The 21,960-nt window shown below is 33.1% G+C and overlaps 2 protein-coding genes across 2 annotated transcripts; one reads left to right on the top strand and one right to left on the bottom strand.

Annotated features, from left to right (window-relative positions):
- On the top strand, positions 1 to 3,290 carry LOC126728560 (uncharacterized). Its single transcript, XM_050434361.1, has 4 exons — positions 1 to 112; positions 1,673 to 1,742; positions 1,833 to 2,533; positions 2,758 to 3,290. Exons 1-4 carry the CDS (start codon positions 1 to 3, stop codon positions 2,991 to 2,993), a joined length of 1,119 nt encoding a protein of 372 aa, XP_050290318.1. The 3' UTR covers positions 2,994 to 3,290.
- An 11,424-nt stretch (positions 3,291 to 14,714) lies between these two features.
- Positions 14,715 to 16,325, bottom strand: LOC126726720 (berberine bridge enzyme-like 17). Its single transcript, XM_050432063.1, has one exon. The coding sequence runs from the start codon at positions 16,323 to 16,325 to the stop codon at positions 14,715 to 14,717; it is 1,611 nt and encodes a 536-aa protein (XP_050288020.1).
- Positions 16,326 to 21,960: the final 5,635 nt, after the last annotated feature.

Raw genomic sequence — 21,960 nt, 5'->3', positions numbered from 1 at the left:
ATGGGGTATTGCTATTTTTCCCTCTGTACTAGTTTCTCTGCACTAGGTACTGCTGGATTTCTGCACTCTACACTGGTTACTGCTGAATTTCTGCACTGGATAGCTGCTGCCTGTAGCGTGTGGACTGCTGTTTTCTTAATGCAATTGCATCAATAGCACTCACTGAATAGGCTTGCTTGTGTATCTAATGGTGAAAGTGGTAATAAATACATGTGTACATAATATTACAAATTGCGTCATTTATTTCTTTTGAGCTGAATATTGGCAATTGTTGTACGTGTACAATTTTTTGTGTGGATTATTTAATTAGTGTACTTGAAAATCTTAGGGTTTTCTTGGTTTTGGACGAGGGCTGTACTTATTGGATCATTAATGAATGTAGCCAATTGCTTTACTAGTTATATGCTTTGCCTTCAAGATCATATCTCCACTTCATGCAAGGACCGCTTGGAAAAATAGTACTTACTTTGGTATTTTGGATGTCAGAAACTTGAAAGAAAGCATTGATTTTTTCATTCACCAAGTAAAATTTGCACCGATATATTTCTCAGCTTAACAACATGTCTAGCCAATACTAAACTAACAATATCATTTCACATCACAGAAAATTATTCTCATATACACAAATATTCACTTCCACAAAAACGTACTGCAAAAAAATTCTATACACATAGCTCTTAGTTCCCACTATTTTCTTTAAGTGCAGACAAATGAAGGCTGGTGGACTATTTTTATAAGGATGAGGCAACCTGTGGTGAACATAGAGCCAAAACTCACAATAAATTCAAATGAAATGGCTTAAATGCCCCACTTATAACTCTAAAAAAAAAACCCTTAGTTTTGATAATAAAATAAAGTAAACAGTGTTTTATTATTGTGAACTCACATTACAAATATCACATGGAATATTGCAAAAGATAGTACACTAAAGTAAAAACAGAATTCACTAATTAAATACAATGCTTATTGTGCAATTTTTAAATAACTTGCACCTGTACAAAATAATTTGAATGTATTCAACATCATAAGTCCTACTGCCTATTCAATCTAACACGTCTTTCTGTCGTTTGAAATGGTTGAGCTGCAAATCACTTTATGTCTCAAGACGCTTGGAATGCATCCCTCATAAATCCTAAAGTGGCAAACTTTGCCAATCTGTCTGCCTATGCACAAGTCAGAACCAAGGCAAAATGAGAAATATTAACAAAAATAGTCAAAAGGTGGCACTAAGAAGCAGGCAGATATGTACAAATATTTATGTTCTTCGCTTACATTGGCCTACACATAATGCTGTTAAAAGCTCCTTAAGGGAGACAGTAAATGCAGAATGCTAGTTAGAACAATCAAATACGTATTTGTCTCCACTTACTACCTAAATGAAGTAATATACTAGCTAGCCACAAGGTAAGAACTTCAATAAATAATCCTTGGCATTACCAGAACTTCACTTTCTTACAGCAACTTGTGGACAGGTGTTTTAATTTTAAAAATGGTACCTAAGGTACTGTATCTAAGTTTTGGTCTTTTCATATATGCATCTTAGCATCCTCACCAATCAAACAACATAAATTGATATCTAAAGACATGCAGGGCAACTCACATAAACAAGGGTAGTGCAACTCACGAAATTCAATCTCCCTTTGAATTAAAAATAAAATTCACTAAATTGTAGCAAGGAAGTGCCCAACTGCTGGGGTTGCTTGTGTGGAAGGTCCAGAGAGAAGGAGCCAGGGAAGGAAAGTGTGAGCTTCTCTATAAACTTGAAACTGCTGAGAGAGAGACAGAAGAATTGAAAAAACTGAGACGTGAAGATGCAAGAGCCACTGAGAAAGTTGTGAGAAGCAGAATAAGAGTGAATTAGAAGAAAAGCTAAAAGAAGCTGAAAATGTCATCAAAGAATTGAGAGAAACTGCAACGCTTGAAGCCCAAGAGCATTCTTCTGAGCTATGGAAGCACAAATCTGCCTTCATTGAAGTTGTGACAAACCAACGGCAACTTGAAGCTGGAATGGGCTGCGCACTTAGGAAAATTGAAGCTACAAAACAAGAACTTGGAGTAGTATTAGAGCAAAAGGAGGAGGCAGACTTGATGGTTCAAAAACTATCAATGGAGATGGTAAAAATGCATAAGGATTTGGAGCAAAAAGAAAAAATTCTGTCAGCAATGCTTAGGAAGAACAAGCTGGATACAACAGAGAAACACTTGCTTTTAAAGGAGGTTAAACTATCAAAGGCTAAGAGAAAGCAAGCTGAAATAGAAACTGAAAGGTGGAGGGCAGTATCAGAGTCTAGACATGAGAGGCATTCATTAAGAAGTATGTTGACTAACCAAGTAAATTCAAAATTGGACTTTTACACAGGGGCAAGAGGGGTGCATCAGCATGCAACAGGATCATCATACAATGGAAAGACAAGATCACAGCCAACTGATCTTGTTCTTGAGTATGGGCATATTGGACTTAAAAAGGACAGAAGGGAGCCAGAACTTTCTCCAATCTTTGACTGCTACTCTCTGGAAGGAAATGAGGCATTGGGTAAGAACAAATTTCCCAATTTTCATTAGGATTTAACATATATGAACTCTTAGCTTTAACCAACATTATCAATAGCGAACTCTAATACACATGTGCGCACGCACAAACATATTCTTGATTTTATTTTCCTTTATAAAATCCAGTCAAAATGCTTTAATTCCTGATTATGTATAAAATTCTAGATTCTTATTTTCTTAATACCTTCCCTTTTCTTGCTTTTTAAGCTATGACAGCTGATGTTAAGCAATTGGAAAGTTGGGTACTGTCAGAAGCTGAGAAGTATGCAACTTTAATTGAGCAAAGGCATCACTTAGAACTAGATGCTTTTGCAGAACAAATGAGAATCAAAGATGAGAAATTAGAAACATTTCGTTGGCAGTTGATGAGCATGGAACTAGAATCAAAGCGGCTGCAGTCCCATATTGAGGGAATGAATGAGGATGTCATAGCTCAGACATGATAATATGAAATTGGAAGCCTTGTTATTGGAGAGAGAAGAAGAATTAACTTCCTTAAAAGAGCAACTAGCATCACAATTGAAGGCCCTAAATTGCCAAAATACTAATTTAAATTGTTCTGTACATAGTCCAGTAATATAGCCCATGAGGCCATTGGCTCTGAAGTTATCAATAAGAGAAAACAGAATGAGAGAGAGCAAGAAACAAGGACTCCAAATTCGGAGGATTTGTGTCAAGAGGAAGATGCTGAGAAAGAAGAAGGAAAATCATCCTTTAACCAGTCCAAGGATGTAGGTTTAATAGCCCGTTCTCCTGAAAAAGAGTTAGAAGATGATAAGGAAATTGCCAATGAGGGTCCTGTAAAAGAGGGAAGAACAAGTCCAGTGGATATTGATGTTACTGAAAACCTGGCATCATCTAGTCAGCCCTTGAATAAGACAAACAATTCTCCTTGGAGGATGGATCTTCATGCTCTTCAAGTTTCTTATAAGATCAAAAGGTTGAAGTAGCAACTTCTAATGCTTGAGAGACTGACAGGGAAGCAAGAAAGCCTTGAAGATACAGAAAGCAATGATAATGGGCAAATTGGGATCAAGAGTTTCCCTGCATTGATGCTGAATAAACAAGTTGGCAGGTACTAGTCCTTTCAAGAGAAGGCAGATGACCTTTCCAAACGCATGGTAAGCTTGGATTAATTCAGTAAAGTTCAAAAAACTATGACAATAAAATTGACTTTTGGCAATTCAGTGTTCTCAACACTTAGATAGTTGCAAGATTTCAACCATCTCTTTTAAATATCTGTGCTTCTGTTTGGCTTCAATTAGGGCCTAACACACTATATGACATTCTCATTGGCCTCTCTTTTGGCAGTTTAAAAATGTAGTCATTTACGTATGGTTTCTTATTTATATTTTTTAGCATGAGCATAATCTAACTGCGAGTGGTGGACATTCTAGTACAGCAAGACCAAAGGAAGAAACTAAAGCACCACAAAAATTCCTAGACGAAACATTTCAGCTACAGAGACATATAGTTGCAACAGGACAGAAATGGGTGGAAATTCAATCCAAGATTGCTTCTGGATTTGTTAGGGTCACTGAAGAAATAAATAAGATTGCCAACTTTGACATGAAACGCTTTGTTGATAGTGTCAGAACTCTCTTTCAGGAAGTTCAAAGGGGCCTTGAGGTTCGGATAGCTCGAATTATTGGAGATCTTGAGGGGACATTGACTTGTGAGAGGATGATACATTTAAGGAGGTAGTGAGGAGAGCTAAAATAAATAAAATAAATAAATAAATAAAGATGAGGCTTAATACATATTAGATAGTCTTGCAGTTTGTAAGTGTTTCTACTGATTTTTTTTTTTTGAGATTTTTTTTTCTTTTTTTTGAGAAACCAGTCTATGAGACAGAATGATGCTTTTATTAAAACATAAGAAAACTAATCAAACAGAGCAAGGGGGATAATGTCCCCAGGTAAGTCTTCAACCCAAACCTGACGTTCTAGTTCTAGCACAACCCAAGATTTCTTTGCCAAAGCATCGGCAACAGGCAATCAGTGGTGGACTGTCAAGCCCTTCGGTGTAAAGATTAATTTTTCAAATATATAAGAACCGAAACTCAAACAAAACAATAATATCATAAACCCACAAAGTTTAGAGAAATAATATAAACCCATATCGGCGATAATCATATGTAAAGAGAGAACCTGAAGATTGTGGGTGGCGCCGCCGATTTAGAATGGAAGAGAAGAAGCACCGCCGAGTCGTCCGGGAAGAGATGAAGCGCCGCCGAGTTGGATTGGATATGAGTGCGCCGCTGATTTGAATATGGATTGGAAGAATAAGCTAGAGAGCGGCTTTGACGAGTTGGATTGGGTGAGAAGAAGCGCCTCCGATTTGAGATTGTGGGTGCGCCGAGCTCTGAGGGTTTTGTTTAGAGAGGCAAACAGAGCAATGAGCAAACGAAGTAGAGAGGTAGAGAAGCAAACGTGAGAAAGGAGAAAAGGCTGAAAAGCGTGAAGAATGTTTTAATTTTTTGTTTATATATAAAACCTGCTTAACCGGTAACCAAAAACCTTTAAAATTACATCAACGGTTAAGATCAAAATGATAATAAATTAACGGCTCAGATATAGGTGGGTACCATACCCCCTATTTTTTGAGGGGGTATGGTAGAATGACCCTATTTTTTGTTAAGTAAACATATGACTGAATTTTAAAAGGAGAATTTAAGCAACAATATCTAAGGTACTATACCTAAGTTTTGTCTGTAATTAATTTACACTTTGAGAGAAATAATTTTTATATGTAATGATAAAAAATTATATTTTTAAAAAATTTGACTTTACAGTTGCAATGTATCAATCAACTCAAGTGGATTAGTTATAATCCGGGTGGTCATAATATGTTCAAACTGGACCAATTATGCAATTCGACCACTAACTTGGTAAACTGATGCCTAAGCTGATTTGGTCGTTTAATTGGACAACTTATGCAATTGAAACTGTTAGATCCAGTAAAATCCAATAGTTTTTCTGCAACCTAAATAGATTGCTCCGACCCAACTAATTATATAATTTTGAGCAAAATTACATTTATATGTTGATTGCAATACCATTTTATAAATTTGGAGTATAATGAATATATGAAATTTCATAATGACGTTTAATGTTAGACTTTTTAATAAAGATAGTTTTTCAAGTTTTAGTTAAGATTGTAATCCATTGGATTAAAACAAGTAGTGAGATGTGTAATATGAATAAAAGAAAATTGAAAGGTTGCATGGAATAAAAATGTGACATTGATGAAAATCTATCAACCATCATATATATAGTGACTCCCAAAAGTACTTGGAAATCCTTGTACAAAGTTTATACTAAGATCTTTCCAAGGAATATAAGGTACTAGTACTTAGAAAGTTAGAATTCCTATGACCTGTAGATAGCCCAGTTTGAAGACGTATAAGAGGAGAGGGAATGCTGGTTCTAGTGCTCAAGTATTAATTTAGGATGTTTCAGAGGGGCGAGAGCTCTTGGGACATTTCTTAGTTAGTCTGAGTTAAATTAAGTCTTATTTATTTTTTAATTATTTTTGGATCGGTTTTAGTTAAGTAAGGGCAATTTGTTAAGTATCAGATTTCTTGAATGGATTGTTCTTGGCTGTACAAGTTATGAACTATCCATTTTTATATACATATTTTTAGACATAAAAATGCTAAACATAAACTTGTAACAAATGAAAGAATTTAAAAAATATATATCTTATTTTCATTCTATGTGCACATATTTTTTGTACTAAGATATACACATAAAAGACAAAATATGGATAAAAACAACTATTAAGATGTGTAATATGCATAAAAGAAAATGCAAAGGCTACATTAGTTGTTAAGGTTATACATAAAACAATTAGTTATTTTTCTTGGGAAAATAGAATAATTTTTATTTATACGTATATCTTTCTTTCATCCAACATAATGTCTATTTGGTGAAATGTGTTTTTTTTTTTTTTTTTTGTATTTTTTTATTAAAAAAATTAATAACAAAACTAACATTTTTTGAAAATAAGTCGACTTTTATCTTTTTGACACATATTAAGAATAAGTTTACAAAAAGTATATCTTTATATCATATTTTGCAAATAAGCTACCGAAAACTACATATATCAAACAAATCATGCAGGTAATACTTTCTCCTTTGATTAAATAATGATAATACAGCTACCCCAATTTTTCCTCATGATTCTTTGATTAGACTTAAAAAAAAATGATAAAAGTTGATTGGCTACAATGACCAGGGTTAATAGTCATAGTGAAAATTTTCCAAACTAATTGAAAACCTTTTTATCGAAAGATATGAAATTTGACCAAGTTAGATTGAATCCGACCCAATCAACCATGTGAACAACTCAAGTATTTTTTTTATTGGTTTTTGATAGTTTTTAGACCCCTTAAAAACACAATTGGATTAACCTAGGTAATTAGCCAAGTTGTTACTTAGTCTAAATTCCAAATCTAGGTTATTACAATCAAACAATCATATCATGTAAAGTAGCGGAAAGATAAATAAGACAATGATATGATCACCTAGGAAACCAAACCGATAAAAACCTGGGGAGGATTTAACCTAGCTATCCTCAAGGTAAACCTGAATCCACTCTGAAAGAATCGAAGTTGTTCAACAGGACTTAGACCACTAACATCCTATTGCTACCCACCAGTAGAAACTTACTAACACGACCACGTGTAAACTCCGAAATCACGGACTCTTTCTTTCTTGGATTCCCCAAGAAGTACAAGCACACCTGCTTATGTTTCTTTAAGCTCTTTAGTACAACAACTGAATGATCATTAAGCTCTTGAACGAATCTCCTTCTTGATAATCCTAAGCTTGTGTAAAGGAAAGCTCTTCACAAATCTCACAAGAGATTTACACAAACAACAATATAAGCAACAAAGTCCTTAGAGAGCTTTTGGGTACAAAACCCTAAATATATAAAAGGCACTCTAATCTCTCTAAAACTTCTAAAAAAATGTTCTAGGGTTTCCCTTATATATAGGAGAGTTTTACTAGAACCCTAATACGTTTAAATAGAGTTTGGGCTGAACTGGAATTCTGTAGAAAATTAAATTTGCACATGGTTCGATCGATCGAGTCTAATTTTCTATCAATCGAGCCTTGCAGATTTAGTTCAATAAATTCTGCAATCACTCGATTCCAATTTTACAAATAAACATACTTTGAGCAAGCCTAAACCTAGACTCTATGTTTTGATCATGTTTTGCCAACATAATACAAATCAGAGTTCTAATACATTAGTTCCTAAAATCTTAGAACCTAACAATCTCCCCCTTTGGCAATCCGTGACAAAACACATCACAAACATGAAATGCTCAAAGTTACAAATAGCCCAAATACAATTCAACCTAACTACCATCTATCAGTTGCAAGTGTAGACAGCAATACAACTAAATCAACCTGTATATTTCCTAAAACACTCAACAAACGCATAAACGCATGTGTGACAGAAAAACAAAAACAATAAATCAACAAATATGCAATCTAGCTCTCCCCCTAAGTTAGATACATCAAAAACAATGTTAACTCCCCCTAAACAGAACATTCTTGTATTTTCCACACATATTTCCACATTTCATCTAAATCTCCCCATTTTTGTCACGTATTGACAAAGACAACTCAATAAAGAGTAAACATACGCAATAAAGGATAAGAGAAAATAGAGAATCAAGGAAACACAAAACAATTCAACTCTATAGAAAAATAGAGACAACTACCCCTATGAAGAACAAAGGATAAAAACAAGCTTCTCCCCCTATATAAATAAATAAATAAATAAAAAAAAAAAAAAAAAAAAAAAAACAAAACAAGCGTTGGGAAAAATAGTTTTGGGGAAAATTTAGGAGGTGGGGAAAAGAAAAACACACAAACCTAATCTTAAAAAAAATTAAGTTGAGGATACACATAAAGAAAAAATATTCTCTCTTTCAATAAATGCAAACATGACACTCTGTGACCCATAAACAGTTGCATGAGTAGAGAAAATATTTGCACATTGATTATCAATCATATCTCTTAAGAAAAATATTTTCTACAATTCACACATAAAAATAGCATATACTAAAATGTACAAAGGACTCAAAAATTAATCAATCAATTTTTAAATCAAGTTGAGCACCCAATTTAGCAAAGTGTATGCATGCTATGTGTGAAAACAATGAGAGATATGACTGTAAAACTGCAAGATGGATACAAAAAATCAATGCAATGCATGTGAATCCTAAACATAAATGATGCATGAAAAAAAATTTGGTCAAAAACTTAAAAACTGAAAATTTTTCAGTTTTGATCGGTTGAGCAACAAGTTCGATTATACACTCGCTCACTGATAAGGTGAGAGCTTGTAGTCAATGGAATCTCACATCACCTAGGTATGGAAAAAGTAAGGCTTTATATGTGAGTTGAATATCCAAAAATTTAACAACATATTTTCCTCTACTTTGCATGTGCTTGGGTTGGTAATTTGACATTTTGGTGGAATACAACCAGTTGTTTATTATTTTTCTACTTCTCTAGTTTGTTTTGCCTGAATATTATTGAAGCACCTCATTAACCTTGGTGGAGTATTCGATTATCACAATGAACTGTCTTTTGGCCAAGTACATAACGTTTTTCAATTAAATTCAGGTTTTTTTTTTTTTTTTTTTTTTTTTTTTTGTTGGGGGTGGGGGGGAGAATGGACTATTAAATACAATTGAAAAAGCGACAACACTGATTAGTTTATCGACTTTGTTGTGGTAAATTATTAGTTTGGTTTAGATAAATAAGCAAAAGTGTGGTATTGTTAAATGATAAAATGATGTCTTATACCATTTCATGAAGTTTGATAATAATTCTATGATTGTATATTGAAATATATATATATATATATATATATTAAGGAGAGTTAAAGTAGGAACGTATCTAGTATTCTATTTAAAAAGTTTTGTTCCTTCTTCAATAGGATCATCAAAACTACTTATTAATCATTGTGGAGTTCATGATAGAATTTTGTTGATAATGATTATATATGTGTAGAGTAGCAATATAGATACAACTAATTGCTGGCAAAGTAAGTAAAGTTGGTGATATAATTAAAGTACTCTCTCTCTCTCTCTCTCTATGTGTGTGTGTGTGTGTGTGTGTGTGTGTGTGTGTGTGTGTGTGTGTGGTGGATTGTTGAATTAGGGCAAGCAAGTGGCTTGCATGGAGTAATAAGGTGGTTTTATTTGATATTGAGAGTGTTGACTATTTTGTGTAATATTGAATGATTATTGTTGAGCTATTTTTTATTTGATTAATTCTTTTTAGGCTATTGATCGTAATGATGTTATAGTTACCAAATGTATTGATAACTTTTCTCTGCGTTTAAATTCATTGTTTTGTTAGGAATATAGCTGAAAGTGAATGATTAAAGATGATTTATTTCTTAAATTAAAGTGAAATTGTGTAAATGAAATGTGTGTTAACTCTTACTTTGTGCTTTCATGAAATCACATTATAGGTATTTCTTATAAACCACTTTATAGCAATGGATAGGAGTTAAAAGAAAATTACAAATAGAAGGTCGCGAGAATATTTAGATGGAGTCCAACAGTTTCTAAATTTTGCATCTAACCATGCACACCCGGATGGAACGATTTCATGTCCGTGTAGAAAATGTGTGCTTAAAAATTCGTGGCCTATAGATGTCGTAAAAGCTCACTTAGTGTCAAAAGGGATTTGTAGGGGTTATAACCATTAGGTTTTTAACGGTAAATCATCATTTGCACAGACTTCTTCTGAAATTCCTAATAGTTATGTCCAAGAAAACCCGATAGAGTATTCCGATCTTTGTGACATGTTGCATAAATCTGGAAAAATCAGTTTTTTTTTTAAAAACAGAGCATTTTAATGAAGAAAACTCCTCAAAGGACATTGTATTATGAATAAAATGCATGAGTATGAGATGAAAAGTTTTTCAAAAAATATTTGAATTCAACCCAGATCTTCCAAAAAAAATTTCAATCAATTTGACCTCAAGTCTTAAACTTTAAACGCATTTTGCATTAAAATCAAGGAACTTTAATCTTGAATGGCCACAACAAGATCACGCACAATATAATGTATAGTGTGTGCAACTAGTAAAAGGTTGAGATACATGTGAGGTAATATGTAAATAGAAATCAATCACAAAGTCTACAAAATTCATCATATAGAATTTGAAAGAGACTATCACCTAAAGAGTTACATCATATAACTCCCACATCTTCTAGAAAACAAGCTTGCAATCATGTAAGTTTCTTGATTTGCCTCATAATGTACACACAAATTTTTATTGTTCGATTTAGCTTTAAGTCCAATAATGTACACATCAATTTTAACATTTAAACCGAGGCTACACCTTATGTTCTTTTTGTGCATGTGCTATACTTTCTCAAGCACAAAATCTTACGATATGTACTAAGATGTTCATGATTGGCTAGTGAACAGTGGTGAGATGGTTATTTATGCTTTTCTCTAAAGGTTCAAGTTCGACAGTCAAAGACATGTGACTTCAAGATCAAGACAAAGTGATCAAAACCATAAACATCTTTCCCACACAACATGCATTACAAAGCTCAAACTAGTAAAGTGCAATAAATAAGCTCATCCAAGCTAAACAAAATACAAAAGACATGTTATGTGAAAATAAATTGGACAACCTTGATTTCAAATCCATGATGTGTAAAACAAAACACATAAAAATCTTTTTGGTTTAAAAATTTTATGACCAAAACTAAAAGCACACTATATGCTAAATGAACAATGCAAATGCAATGCATGACAGTACTTAACTAAGTTATAGAAGGTACACAAACAAGAAATATCAATTACTTAATTAACTCATGAGTACATGTACACATTAGTACATACTCATACAAAATTATAAATAACTTAGCACTTATATAACACATACTATTCAAGTTTCTCCACAATGTCAAGCATGTTCTAAATCAAGAAAGAGATATTATAGCTCATGTAATCCTCAATACAAATAAAACAAGACACAAAATAAAATATTTTTGTCTTTTTGAAAATTTTCAATGTTTTTGGATTTTTTTTAAAACTTAAAAAAACAAAACAACCAAAAACAGAAACAAAACATGTCCACAAACAATTGAAAGAATTAAATCAGGGACAAGTCAGCAACACTCACCTTAGAGAATCTTTTCTCACCCATCTAGCACGAGTCTTCGGCTTTGTAGGTGAAAATCCATAAGAAGCAGAGTGTATTTGAGGGATTTCACCAATCTTCTGAGAAAGACTAAAATTTTGCAAATTCCTTTCACAAGCCAACAAGCTTAAATTTTGTCAAATGAATATGAAACAATTTTATATGGACTTATGGTAGGAGAATATCATCACATATCCTAGACTGAAACACAGAATGCTTAAATTTCAATTTATGACAATTAAGACGTATGTGACCAGAGATACCACAAAAGTGACAAACAGGAACAAATTTAGGAACATCAGTATTCCTAACAATAAATCTAGTCTCAGATTTTGGTTTTTGCCTCAATAAAGAACAATTTGGTCTAATATGACCAACAACACCACAAAGGTGACAAGTAGGCACAAAAACAGATTTATTATGTTCTCTAACAGTAGGTTTAGACTTAGGTTTAGAAACTTCAGCGTATACATCAGAACTTTTACCTTTGTCTAACCTAACAAAATAAGATTTTTCTTTATTATTCTTCTTAAAAGGAGGGATATAAACTTTCTCAATTTTAGGCTTAAGAGAAACAGAAATACTTCTATTATCAACAGCAAGCTTGGTACTAGTCAAATTTTCAATTTTAGTTTTAGATTCAACTAACTCTTATTCCAAGCTTTTCATCTTCTCATCTTGAGAGGAAATTTGATTTCTCAAAAATTCATTCTTTTTATTAGATTCATCTAATCTAACAATCAATTCCTCTTTTTCAAGATTAGCCAATTTTAACTCTTCCTTGAATTTCTTAGCAATTTTCATAGATTTTAATAATTCCTTACGAAGAGTTTCACAGGCATCAATAAAATCAACAGAAGCATGAGCAGAAACATGATCAAAAAGACACTTCAAATTATCCATGACAACAGGGGTCAAGGATCAGCTCTTAGATCAAAAGATCTAAAACAAAAGAGCTACCTGCTCTGATACCACTTGATAGTTTTTAGACCCCTTAAAAACACAATTGGATTAACCTAGGTAATTAGCTAAGTTGTTACTTAGTTCAAATTCCAAATCTAGGTTATCAAAATCAAACAATCATATCATGCAAAGCAGCGGAAAGATAAATAAGACAATAATATGATCACCTAGGAAACCAAACCGGTAAAAACCTGGGGATGATTTAACCTAACTATCCTCAAGGTAAACCTGAATCCACTATGAAAGTATCGAAGTTGTTCAACAGGACTTAGACCACTAACATCCTATTGCTACCCACCAGTAGAAATTTACTGACATGACCACGTGCAAGCTCCGAAACCATGGACTCCTTCTTTCTTGGATTCTCCAGTAAGTATAAGCACACCCGCTTGTGTTTCTTTAAGCTCTTTAGTGTAGCAACTGAATGATCATCAAGCTCTTGAACGAATCTTCTTATTGATAATCCTAAGTTTGTGTAAAGGAAAGCTCCTCACATATCTTACAAAAGATTTACACAAACAGCAATATAAGCAACAAAGTCCTTAGAGAGCTTTTGGGTACAAAACCCTAAATATATAAGAGGCACAAGAGGCACTCTAATCTCTCTAAAACTTCTAAAAAACATTCTAGGGTTTCCCTTATATATAAGAGATTTTTACTAGAACCCTAATACGTTTAAGTAGAGTTTGGGCTGAACTGGAATTCTGTAGAAAATTAAATCTGCACGTGGTTCGATCGATCGAGTCTAATTTTCGATCAATCGAGCCTTGCAGATTTAGTCCAATAAATTCTGCAATCACTCGATTCCAATTTTACAAATAAACATACTTTGAGCAAGTCTAAACCTAAACTCTATGTTTTAATCATGGTTTGCCAACATAATACAAATTAGAGTTCTAATACATTAGTTCCTAAAATCTTAGAACCTAACAGTTTTTTTGTTTGGCCTATATATGTATATGTGAGAGTGTTTACCTTGATTTGCTTGAACTACTTGTACTAGTGGGATTGTGAGCATGTGTGTGTAGGAGGAGTCGTAATGTGCGGAGTTGCTATCAATCATTGAGATTTTTTACATTGTGATTGACTACCTAAGATTTGTGATTTAAGGTAAATTATGGTTCTAAAGGTCCTAGAGTCATCTAACCTAGATTATGTCAAATCGTGTCATGAACCAAGAAGATAGATTTAGGGTCTGCATGGGATGGTGTTAAGCACTCCCTAATGCCTGACCATAGATAACTAATTTTGATTATTACTTTCTAATGTTATGCAATGCAATAAAAAAAAAGGATAATTGACTAGTATTGGGGGCATATCACATACGTTCAATGATGTCAAGCATACTCCAAGATTGATACATGAGGAGTGATATTAATCATTTTGGTCTAGGGAAAACCAAGATAGATTTGATTTTGAAAATTCTAATATCAAGATGCACTCAAAATATTTGACAAAGCACATCGTGACACATGCTTGATGAACATGTTGTGTTAAGGTTGAGGGATCCTGATATAACAATTAAATGCATCATGTTTGTATTTACCTCTATAGTTGAATACTCACGAGTCGACAAGATACGAACATGACATGCGAACAAAAATTTTCTATACTAAAGAGAGAGAGAGACATGAATAACTTGGAAGGGAACATGCTTGGTTGCTAAAAGGGTATGAAATATGTTCGATTCCGAATCCATGATTGTTTAGTCAAGAGAATATTTTAAGTTGATTTTGTTTTCAAAAACTCAATTGAGTAAGCAATAGAAAATATTATTTTTAGATAGAATAGAATGGAGGAAAATAATCCATACAGTTGACCTTAACTAATTTGTTGAGAATCAATAGCTGACCTCAAATTTTTTGTACTAAAACTTTGGTATTGTTATATTTTTATTGTTTTGGCCAACTAACAATAATCACCAACAAGAGTTTCAAAAAAAATAAATAAAAAAAATAATCACCAACAAGTGGTGGGCCATTATTAAGTTTTGATCCCTTCTTTTTCTACTTGTATTTCGGAAGAGTTGGAATACTTTGTTCATTTCTGAAGAAATTATTTGGGTCTACCGTGGTTTTCACACGAACCAATCTCTCGAAATTACCCTTAAAATAGCTAGGTCCATATTCTTGAGCTTTTTGAAAAGCTGTAGCATTATCTGTGGCGGCACCAATGTCAAGGTCCCTGTAGCAGAAGAATGCTTCTCTTGGAGACTTGGAGACATATGGAGTCATCGCATCATATAAGGCTTGTGATAAATCTATATTGTGTTCGGTGATGTTAACTCCGTCCTCCATCCAGAGGAAACCGTACTGAATCAAAAATAAATTTCCGGCTCGGTGTGGGAATGGAGTCTCTGATTCAGAAATCTCTTGCATTCTTCCCCCATAAGGATTCCATTGCATCCATCCAATCCCTCCTTTGATCATTAGCTTCCATATGGATTCCAACACTTCCTTTGGAATGACTTCTTTTACATAGTCAGACCTACTCTTGTAATATACCACAGGCTGCTTTGGCCTTTCTAGTAAAACATTTATGGATGTTCCAATAGGATAGTCAGCCCAGAATACTGTAGATTCAACCCAACTCATCTCATTGCACTCATTTTGTTGTAGTCCTAGTTGGGGAAAGCTCTCATTCAACAACGAAAGTAGTCCCTGTGTTTGCCCTAGGAAGAGGCCAATAAATGCAATTACTACTGTCTTCTTGCCCTCTTGGGAGTCTTGGCTTGCATTGAACACTTGGGGCATCACTCTTATGAATAAGTCTTCAGGTAGTTTGTGACCAACATGTTGCCACTGATAAGCAATATCCGTTGCACCTTGTTCCAGGGTCCTATTAGCATGGAACACTGTCACAATAGGCGGAACACGAAGCAACTTGATCTTCCATGAAAGAATAACCCCAAAGCTTCCTCCGCCACCTCCTCTAATGGCCCAAAACAGATCTTCGCCCATAGACTTTCTATCAAGGATTATACCGTTGACATTGACAATTTGTGCATCAATGATATTATCCACTGAAAGACCATATTTTCTCATCATGTTTCCATACCCACCTCCAGAAAAGTGCCCACCCGTGCCAACGGTAGGACACGCCGCAGCAGAGAATCCATGTTCCTTACTTTTCTCAGCAATTCTGTAATAAAGTTCGCCAACAGTTGCACCAGCCTGAACCCAGGCGGTCTCATCTGCCAAATTTATATTGATGGATCTTAGATTGAACAGGTCAAGAATAACAAAGTACAGATATGAGGTGTATGAAAGGCCCTCAAAGTCATGGCCACCACTTCGTATTCTAATCTCCAACCCATGATTCTTTGCACATATAACAGTTCCTTGGACGTGGGATTCATGCAAGGCTGTTACAATTGCCAAAGGTTTTGGGGTAAATTGCGTTGTAAATCTTTTGTTTCTTATATATGACAGCAAAACAGATTGAAAAGAGGAATTTTCGGGAGTGTAAATGGCGTCAAAGATTGGGTTGGAAGGCTGCGAATAGTTTGAAAGACACTGGATGAAATCGTCAACATTACGTGGACTTGAGGTTGCACATGTAACTAAAAGCACAAGGACACCGAAAATTAAGAGTAGTGTAGAGCTTGAGAGCTTCATCTTTTGAGGACTCTTTTTCTTCTCTCTTGATTGCTCACTTGTAAATGATTCTGTTTATTTATAGGGAAATCAAGCACTGTAAAATTAATTTTTGGTCATACACTGTAAAAAATATTAAATATGAAATTAATAATTATGATATTTTTTTTAAGAATAATTATGATGCTTAGTAATAGGTATCTATGATTGTATTTTTATATGGAATTATTAAATATATAATTATGATAGTTACTGATAGGTATTTATGAACTTATTAAAAAAATTAATAGGGATTTATTATGATTTTACTTTACATAGAAATTTCTTTTGAAACTTTTTTTTTTTTTTTTTGGAGGTGGAATTTCTTTTTAAACCTATATTGCACTATTTATATAATTATGGTTATTAATGATGGATATTTGTTATGGTTGTGTATGTATGTAAAAGTAAAACTATTTATCGTATCATTTAAAGAAAATAACATTGTAAAGATTTTAATTGAGACAGATACTATATACGATACACATACAATATGGTAAGTACACGAACAGTTATAATTCAGCATCTTTTAAGAAAAGTAGGTTTCAAAAATTCAGCAAAGTGTAATATGTTTATATTTTAAAATTTAGCAATAAAAATATGGAAACATTAGCCATAAATTTTTTGGAGGTAAATACCAAAATTCAACACATTATAGTCTTATAGAAAATTTCAACAATTTAATTTAAAATAGAATATTTAATAAAGAAAATTATTTCAATAATAATGAATAAATCTACTATACCACTAATTTTTGTTGTGAAAATAATAATCAGATTACGTATCAAATAATGTTCTACTTATTCATAGATCCAAAATAAATGATCTTACCTAAATAAAAATAATATGGTAAATTTGTTCACCTGTTTTTTATTTTTCTACTTTAGTTGAACGTACTTACTATTTGCTCTAGAATATATTAATTTAGAACTTAGCGGCTCCTATCAATGGGTAGATGGTGTGGTGTAGTACCACCACATCACCCAATCTTATCCATTCGCCTTCATGTTTTTTGTTTTCAACTTTTTACTCGTTTGACCTTGTTTTTGGGCTACCATTTGAAGGTCTTTGGGAGCTTGGATTCCTTTGAAGGTCTTTGAGAACTATTAAATATATAATTATAATAGTTACTATAATAGGTATTTATGAACTTATTAAAAAAATTAATAGGAATTTATTATGATTTTACTTTAAATAGAAATTTATTTTTAAACCTTTTTTTGTTGAGGTGGAATTTCTTTTCAAACCTATATTGCACTATTTAAATAATTATGGTTATTAATGATAGATATTTATTATGGATGTGTATGTATGTAAAAGTAAAACTATTTATCATATCATTTAGGCTTCGCTTGGGAGTTCATAAGGGAAGGGAATATAATAAAATTGAATAATAATAAGGGAATGAAATAGAATGGAATGTATTTAAATAAGGGAAAGGAATGGAATGGAATGGAATTAAGTAACCTTGATTGGATGTTTTAAAATAAAGGAATGGAAAGAAATAAAAATGAATTGAATGCAAATAATCTTGTTTGAAAGCAACATGGAGGGAATGGAATGGAATCATTTTATGACAATATTACTATTAAATCCCTATTTTAAAATAAAGAGTTGAATATACAAGGGTATTTGAGAAGTTTTAGTAAAAAAATCATTAAATCTAATTTCATTCCCTCCAATTCCTCCCAATTTCAGGGGGAATGAAAATTTGAGGTTTTAAGGGAATAGAGAGGAATGAGTGTTCCCTCCTATCCATTCCATTCCCTTCTATTTAAACTCCCAAACAAAGGAATGGACTTTCAATTCCCTCCATTAAAACTCCCAAACAAAGGAATGGAAGAATATTCTAAAATGATTCTTTTCATTCATTTCCATTCTATTTCATTTCCTCCTCCGAAGCGAAGCCCTAAAGAAAATAACATTGAAAATATTTTAATTGAGGCAGATAGTAATATACAGTACACGTACAATATGGTAAGTATACGAATGGTTATAATTCAGCATCTTTTAAGAAAAGTAGGTTTCAAAAATTCAGCAAAGTGTAATATGTTTATATTTTAAATTTATTGGCAATAAAAATATGGAAACATTAGCCATATAATGTTTTGGAGATAAATACCAAAATTCAACACATTACAGTCTTATAGAAAATTTCAACAATTTAATTTAAAATAGAATATTTAATAAAGAAAATTATTTCAATAATCATGAATAAATCAACTATATCACTAATTTTTGTTGTGAAAATAATAATCAAATTACGTATCAAATAATGTTCTACTTATTTATAGATCCAAGATAAATGATCTTACCTCAATAAAAATAATATAGTAAACTTGTTCACCTATTTTTTATTTGTCTACTTTAGTTGAACCTACTTACTATTTGCTCTAGAATATATTAATTTAGAAACCAAGACTCCCCTTAGCCGCTCCTCTCAATGGGTGGATGGTGTGGTACCACCACATCACCCGATCTTATCTGTTTGCCTTCATGTTTTCGGTTTTCAACTTTTTCCTCTTTTTGACCTTGTTTTTGGGCTACTATTTGAAGATCTTTGAGAGCTTGGATTTCTTGAAACTTGGCGTCCCTAGAAAGTTCTGAATGTCTAGTTTTCATAGGCCCTAACCTCATATGATTTTGAGCTACAGTCAAGATATCGTGTCTGGAGAAAGGGGGTGACGTTGTGTAGAAAATTTAATAGCACTATTTTTTAAAAATTCATTCCTCCCAATCTAGAGAAGATATTGTAGGGTCGCAATTCAGGTCCCACGCCCAACAGGAATGAGGTTCTGGCCCAAAGAGCCCGAAACAATGAATTTATAGAGAATGGATTGTAAAGCTAGACCTTAACGAAGTGGGTACTAGCTAAAATTGGGCCATGCAACAATTGAGAATAAGAAAATCCCCTTCATGTCCATTAGATGTTCAATCCGAGGAGACGTGGAGGACGTATATCGGTCCCTGCTCAAAGGCTATGATCCTAACACTGTTCTTCGGTTCTAAGTTCCTTTTTTTTTTCCGTCCCTTCTTCATGGGGACTTCTCTCTCTTATATAGCCCTCTTGAAATCATCAAGGCCTTACATTTGTTGGTTATCTAGACCTCCACTTGAGTGCCTGTCCTATCGGACATCCCCCCCATCTTTCTGTGAGTTGTGGTAGCCAAGGCAATACTGTTCATAAGTCCTCTCCACATTAATGCGGCCAGAAAAGTAGCTGTCATGCATTTAATGTGGCAGCTGCAGCTTCTCCCTTGGCGTCCTACACTTTCCTCCTTCTTATGGGCTTATAGGACTTATCCTTGTTACCAATGCTCGTAGGTGTGGATCTTTCTAGCAGGTAGAGTGCATGTTTGAGCCATGCTTGGGACCGCCTTTTAGCCTTCTTAAGGCCCACTAGAGTTGGGCCGGGGGCCATTTTGGCACCCACACCTTCTCCTCGGACGTGATTGAATTTTCTATATGGGGCCCAAGGCCCATTGTGTGATCTTGGGCCTTTGCCCCTACAGATATCATCGGCCATTTTAATGAAAAGTAGCTAACCCATCATGCTTCAATTTGATTTAGGCAGTTCGCATAAATTATGGCTGGATTGATACAATTTATTGCGTGAAAACGCCCTGAAAATTGTTAGGTTTAGTGTGTGCTAGTTTTTAGGGAAAAAAATAGAGTGTGCTAATTTTTAGGAAAAAAAAAATTCTCTAGTATTTTTTTTTTTTTTTGCTGAATTACAATTTTAACCCTATTTTTATTTTTTAAGAATAAAGATTATCTAATTAGATTAGGAGTATTTTTGATATTTTATAAAGTCATAACTAATTTTTTTAATCCTCTTAATATATACAAATATAGCATTATATGAAAAAAAATAAATGCTTAATAATATTTTAAAAAATAAAAAAATGAAATAATTATTAATATACATATTCATGCCCGTACACATATCCTAATTTTACAAAAATTGTCGGGTCTTTGTATCATACCCGTATCCATTTCCATGTCCATGGTTCATAGTTAGGGCAAGACTTATGTACAGCTTATGTGTTGTTTCTTAGATTCCCTTTTAAGATTCTGCTATGTGAATTTTTTCTTATGGGATAGAAGTATATTTATTAGTTAAGTAGCAACATGACTGACTCTTAAAAAGGAAATCTAAGGAACTGCACCTAAGGTATTGTATCTAAATTTTATTATCATAGTTGCCAAGAGGACATATCTATTAAGAAAACTAAGATGCAACAGAAGGCACATATAATGATGGTCAACAATGAACAACTTAATTTCATAGAACCGCTTCTTGTAAAATTCTAGAGCAAAAATGTCATAATTATAAATTATTACACCTTGATTCTAGACTCGAAAACAATGCGGTGTTGTATTTGTCTGAAGAGGATCCGAACCAGAGGTGCAAGAGAAAGAGACCCACTACTTTTAATACTTCTAATACTGCTTCTGCTTCCAAACATGTAAATTAACCATAGAAACTACTACGCCAATACGTACGTGCTTGTTCCCAGCATTTTCACATTTGACATTTCATTACAAAGGAATTTTGATTCATTCCTTGTACGACGCATATAAGAAATGGTCCATTCAAAATTGAACAGCCAAGATCAAGTTCCAGATGTATCATAAAGGCATGCAATGGTTTTAACATACTATGCTTTGATCATCACATCCTCTCTTTCACACCGCAACCAAACAGAGGGGGAGGGGGTGTAGATATGATTTTCTTTGAAAGTTAATTTTCTTTTCTTTAATAGCTGATGTGGCATCATTATTTTAAGGTTTTTGTTGGTGGATTATGACATGGTATATTCTCAACAATTTATTTTAAAATGAAATGGTAAGATTAAAATAACTCAATCTAGTAGAGTAATCTAGAAACTCTAGATGATCTTAATCTAAAATAGAGAGGATTTTTTTCTACGAAAAGTTTAACATTTTGTAACTAATTTAAGAAAATGACATCATTTTGCCAGAGAAATGGGGGAAAATCAAAACATGATATAAATTAAAAGCTAATTATTTTGTAACTTATTTACAAACTTACATAATCTAATCTTAAGTATATAAGTATATGTTTATACATATGTAATATAAACATATAATATTATTTATACGTAAATCAAAACATGTAAGTTGTAAAAATATTTAAAATTATCAATATAATTTTCTTTTTTCATTGAACGTAATAAGGACTAAAGCCATATAATTTTAATTAGCACCCACTTGGGCTCAAAGAAACTGCAATTGAAGAATATTTAAAATTATCAATGGTAGTGGCATAGAACTCCAAGAAAAAGCCTGTGTGATATTCAAGGAAGTAATCAAGTAAATAACAAATGGTTTATAAATCTAGAAACATTTTGAAATATGAAATTACTTTTCATATGCGTGTAAATTGCAGTAATGCTGACTACGTAGCACGGAATTAATATCCAAGGAGACGTCGCAGTAATATTTTCCATGAAACGTTGTAAAAATGCGGACTACCAAGCTCAGAATTAATGCCCAAGGAACTGTCACACTACTATACAAAAAATATACAATAATAAAGACATAATTTGTGTACATAATTGAGCTTATTCGATCGAGGTTGAAATCCAACCAA

This window comes from Quercus robur, chromosome 5 (assembly GCF_932294415.1).
Source record: "Quercus robur chromosome 5, dhQueRobu3.1, whole genome shotgun sequence".
NCBI classification, from domain to species: domain Eukaryota; kingdom Viridiplantae; phylum Streptophyta; class Magnoliopsida; order Fagales; family Fagaceae; genus Quercus; species Quercus robur.
This window is presented reverse-complemented; position numbering and strand designations above follow the sequence as displayed.

Excerpts from the sequence above, each read along its gene's own strand:
- LOC126728560 (XM_050434361.1), top strand. The coding sequence starts at position 1 with ATGGGGTATTGCTATTTTTCCCTCTGTACTAGTTTCTCTGCACTAGGT. Across the intron at positions 1,743-1,832 it reads AGGAGCCAGGGAAGGAAAGT|TTGTGAGAAGCAGAATAAGA; the intron begins GTGAGCTTCTCT and ends CCACTGAGAAAG. Across the intron at positions 2,534-2,757 it reads GGAAGGAAATGAGGCATTGG|CTATGACAGCTGATGTTAAG; the intron begins GTAAGAACAAAT and ends TTGCTTTTTAAG.
- LOC126726720 (XM_050432063.1), bottom strand. The coding sequence starts at position 16,325 with ATGAAGCTCTCAAGCTCTACACTACTCTTAATTTTCGGTGTCCTTGTG.